The 5,000-nt window shown below is 38.9% G+C and overlaps 1 protein-coding gene across 1 annotated transcript in view; it reads left to right on the top strand.

The window, feature by feature from the left end:
- The window catches only part of LOC138036191 (gamma-soluble NSF attachment protein-like), a 17,285-nt gene that overhangs the window by 7,384 nt on the left and 4,901 nt on the right, over positions 1 to 5,000 (top strand). The window contains exons 6-9 of the mRNA XM_068882549.1: positions 900 to 962; positions 1,823 to 1,889; positions 2,733 to 2,803; positions 4,837 to 4,915. Coding sequence (XP_068738650.1) covers positions 900 to 962; positions 1,823 to 1,889; positions 2,733 to 2,803; positions 4,837 to 4,915 — 280 coding nt within the window. The remainder of the gene's footprint in view (positions 1 to 899; positions 963 to 1,822; positions 1,890 to 2,732; positions 2,804 to 4,836; positions 4,916 to 5,000) is intronic.

Genomic DNA, 5,000 nt, shown 5'->3' with positions numbered 1-5,000 from the left:
GCATCAGATACATGTATTTAATGAATGTTTTTCCCAGAAAATGGTATACACTGTACAATCCTCTGTAGTTAGTGTGGTCGCCTTTAGTGTCGGAAGGTGGCAAGGTTGAATCCAACTTAAGGCACCATAACCTTGAAATCTTGAAATAACAAAACTTCTGCTACTGAATACAATCAATTGCGCAGCTCAAAACTTCAAGAGTTTAGTTGATAATAATTGATAAACGAGAAGTCCAATTAAGAAAACGACAAAGTAGTTTACATGCATGTTATACATGTATCTCTTGGTAGTACCAGCTCTGTGATTGGCCAGTTAAATGGGCTGTACATACATGTACAATCAAAAGTCATGTATTCTGCAGTATGACCAGCTGAGTTAGAAGTTTGTTGCTTTAGGTAAAGGTCGTATACTAAAATTAATTCCTTACTAACATCCTTTCTTGAGTCAATATGTAATATTAAGTTATGGCCCATTGTTTTTCCCGTTCAAATCATGACCCTTTTGCTGTAAATTGAACTTAAACCAACACTGCTATTATTACTGTTACTAGTTTGTGATACAGTCCACAAACTCACTTACTATGATGTATGTAAAATACAGCTATAAGTAAAAGAAATTTTCCTGTGCCTGTTAGCTGATTTCATTTCAATGAATTGACTTGCAGGAGTCAGTGAGTTTAATGGGGGGGGGGGGGGGGGAGGGGGGGAGGTTAACCCAGTGGCCTCTGAGGGACCCTAGGATACCCCCAGTTGAAAAGCAAATAACAGAGTAAAGTCTGTTAAGTCTCACTCCCAGGAGTCCATGGGTTAAGTACATGTACACGTGTATTTATAATAAGTGAATGATGTCCATATCCAGTGAAGAGACATCTTGTTTTACTGTGTAGTGTTTCTCTATAGCAATATGTACCGGCAGAGTGGCTCAACAGACACTGCAGCTTTGGCCCTCATAAGGGGAGCCAAGTAAGTAAACGTAACTACATTATATTAACAAGCTGTTTAACTGGAAAAAGCAGAGAAAATTTAGATAGTGTATAAACTTGTTCTGGATCAGAGTTGTGCAATTACCAATCATGATACTTTTCCAGTTGTTACGATAAGATTCTTAATTGATGGATCATTTCTCACAGAATATCACCCAATCGAGATAACATGATTAGCCATGTTTTTCTAGATTAGATTGAGAAATAGCAGGGATTGTTTACCATGATTATTGCTTGTATTACATTGTAAGAAACTGAACTTGTCGCTCACATCCAATAGTTAAAACATTGTGCCAAGTGAGACAATCACTGCTGTCAGCCCAAAGACATTGTGTGCACTTCAAATATTCCTCCTTCTCCACTTATTTGGCTAGTTTTTTTTTACCTGTACCTATATTTTTGGCGCTATAGGTTTGAAAAGGGCCATGTTTTTTTTTAGTGGAGAGGCTTTGTAAGTACTTCCCTTCTATGTAATTCCCATTGGCAAGAGTAAACATTGCACCAATTCCACTGTTCTCTTAAACTCTATTCCTTTTACTCACCTGGGGTCCGTTTCTCGAAAGCCTCGAAACTTTACGGGCCATTTTTGGGTGTCACAATTCTCTCTTTATCTCAAGAACGGGGAGGAGTTAAGTCATTAAATTTCACCGCCATTTTGCTTTTTGGTACCTTGAAAACATGTTAAAAGATTGGCTTCCCAAAACAAGCGTTTGACAGTTTTACAAAGGGCTTTCGAGCCCGAAACATTTTCGGGACATTCGAGAGACGGGCCCCTGGTCTTGTTCCACTTACGATTGTGCAATCATGAATCAATTAATTTTGCTTGTTCTTTTCACATAGGATGTGTGATTCAAGTAACCCGGCCAAGGCTGCTGAAATGTACATAGCAGCCAGTGAAATGAATGTTGTAGGTATATCATTTGTATTCATTGAAAGTACACCATAAAATGTTCCAAGATTCCCAAAGCATGATACTGCAATCTTTCCACACCACCTTGGTAATAGCAAAAAAAATGGCATTGGTCGGTGACTTTCTACAACAATAATTGGACATGGTTACATGTTTGTAAGGGTTTCGAGATTGGTTTCTAATGTGAGAAACGAACGAGGGGCTTATCCAGCATGGTCCTTTTTTACCGTTGCAATAAATGTGATAAGGAATGAGCGTTAAAGAGTATCATATTGTACCTTTCGAAGGATTTCACTTGGTATTAACAATGAGGGTGGGGATACCAATTGGCAGTCACTTGTATACACCCTGTGCGTAGCCTCTTCTCCTTTTTGACAAGGACAGGGTTATTCGTGTCTGACGGCTTTTCCAGTTCTTCAGCTTTAATACTGTAATGACTACAAAAAAAAATTGTGACTAAGCAATAAGGAGAAACAACACTGGGCTATCAGAGGGGGACACAACGGTTGTTCCGAAGACATGTAAAATATTGACAGCGCACATGACGTCATGCGCACGGAATGCGCTAAAATTAAGTCGTTGTGATTACTTTCTTGGGAAAGTGCAATGTAATAAGGGCGGTCGAGATAGTTTTGTTTGCGCTTTGCGTATATTTAAGATACATCCACGCTTCCAGCTATTTTTGCGGTCTCAAGTCAAATAAAACTCTGTTAAAATCAGCGGTATTAAAGTACTTTTCGAGTCTCACTCAAGTAACAATGCAATATTATTATAATAATTGTATTTTCCGGTGTACAATATGTCAATTCTCAATGGTTTGTATTCCATGCAACATCATAGGTTGAGGACAAAATTCGAGAAGCAATTGAACCATTGTCGAAAGGAGCAAACCTCTACCTCAAGTTAAAAAGGTACAGTATTGTACATGTAAGAACTGTAAAGTAACTATATCAGAAGCAAACAAAATTTATCTGGATGTGCATTAACATCTCTGACGCCATTTGCAGCGGCTGTTTGCGTAAATTGTTTGAAAAAAGTACTGGTAAGATTGGCTGTATTTTTATAACAGGCTTGAGCATTTCTGTTGTCCAGACATGCACATACAGTACCGCTCAAAAATAAGTTGACAGTCTCGACTTTATCCTCGAAACTCGATTCTCGCGTCGCAAAGGTCGAGACGTCCGAGGTTCGAGATGCGAGAATTGAGGATCGATAATCAAGCAACCCAATGTCTTGCCTAATAATGTATACGGTCTACAATGGTAACTGAAGCCTGTTAATGTAGAGGGTCTAGATTTTAATTTCATTAAGATCGCGGGTCCAGCAGAAAAAAAAGTAAAAGTTGCATTCCCGGACAGGATTTGATTTGAACCTGGAGCACCCACTTTGAAGGAACTATGTTTTTATCCACTTAAAGCTCCATTTAAGCTCAACTGGCTGACAATTGTACCCATTATTTACCAACACCAATTAGTTTATATAAAATCATCACTGAATAGTGGTTTAAGTCTAGGGCTTGATTTTACAATAGTTAGCTTTGTCTTGAGGTTGGTAACCGACATTTTCTTAGCGGATGATAATACACGTTTACAGCGGCATTCCGCGGAAGAAAAATATATTGACATATGAAAAAATAATAATGTTCTTGGAGTTAGCGACGTGGTAGTCTAGTGGTTAAGTGAAAGGGTTATTTTTCGAACTTTCCCGGGTTCGAGTCCAGCGAGTTCAGGCGTTGGGGTTCCGATTTTACAAATAGATATTCATTTCCCATAATCCCTATTAAGCGCTAAGGGTCACAAATTGACGATAATAGTCAAACCCCCAACAGCACCCGCGACATTAAGCACTTAATGACTGGCCCCAAGGGAAACCGTGAGTTTTGTTTCCCCGAGTCCCTCAATGTTCCCGGAGGTGAATCCGAGGGAAACAGTTAGTGTCTCGGGGAAACAAAAATCACGTTTTCCCGAGGGGCGAGTCCTTAAGTGTTTTGGTGTACCTCCCAACTCAAAATAGAACAGCGTACAGATTTGCCGCCGTTTCAAAGGTGCACGACCTGATCACGTGTGAGTCGAAAGTTCAAGTTGTTGTTGCTCTAGGGCGTCATGAAGTTTTGACCAATGACACGTTACACGTTCTCCTCCAATCAGAAAACGTATTTGAGTTGGGAGGTATAACAAAATGAAATGAAAATCTGGACACCCTTGCATTAACACGCTTCAGTCACCATTGTAGACAGAACACATTAATTGCGTGGAGACTGGATTGAATCGAGAGTCGAGAACAAAGGAAATATGCATATACTCGAAGAGAATTCGAGAACGCTATTTTTCTCTCGAAGAAATCAACAATTATTACGCTAACGTCGACTCTAAGCAGTCTCTCAACGTTCTTGGCCGGCGAGAAAAATATCATCTTGATTATCCTTCTGCATGCAGAATAAAAACGTCGCCATTTTATTTATTCACTTTTTCTGAAAAAAATACACGAGTTTAGACCTCTCAGCGTTACACTGCGTTACAGTGTCTTGCTTCGCGATGAGGAAAATGTATATCTTGAATATATCTTACCAGAATGCAAAGATATAAGAGTTCGCACGGTGTTCTATCTCTGCACAAACTTGCTACATGACTATAGCTAACCGAAAAGTAAGATTTCAAATTCCGAATCCCGCGCCTTCGCCGACAGCACTAAAGCACTAAAGCATGAAATATTTCGAATTTTTTTCATATTCATGTCCACAATAGTAAGATGCGTGCTTAGTTTTCTGGCTACAGATGCTACATACAGAGGGTCAGCATTCGTTAGAATTTTAAGGGCTGCTGTTAGCATTTGGGTTTTCAGCTATGGTAACTGCATGTTTTAAAAACCTTATAAATGCAATAAAATAGACTGCCTTTTTATAACAAGCTTCTATTAGACTTGAAAACCAATCGCTTCACTTCAGATTTCAGGAAGCTCTAAAAGTTTTCAATCAGCAGATGAAACTCTATGAACAAGTGGGAAATTTCCAGATGATGTATAAGGTAAAATAAAATGTTGTTTTTCATTTTTTTTTCCCATAAGATATCTTCAAGTCTTTGTTCTTGTGGCAGGTAAATTTACCCTATT

This window comes from Montipora capricornis, unplaced genomic scaffold (genome assembly GCF_036669925.1).
Source record: "Montipora capricornis isolate CH-2021 unplaced genomic scaffold, ASM3666992v2 scaffold_466, whole genome shotgun sequence".
Classification (NCBI taxonomy): domain Eukaryota; kingdom Metazoa; phylum Cnidaria; class Anthozoa; order Scleractinia; family Acroporidae; genus Montipora; species Montipora capricornis.
The sequence above is the reverse complement of the archived record's forward strand: the minus strand, read 5'-3'. Positions and strand labels throughout refer to the sequence as shown.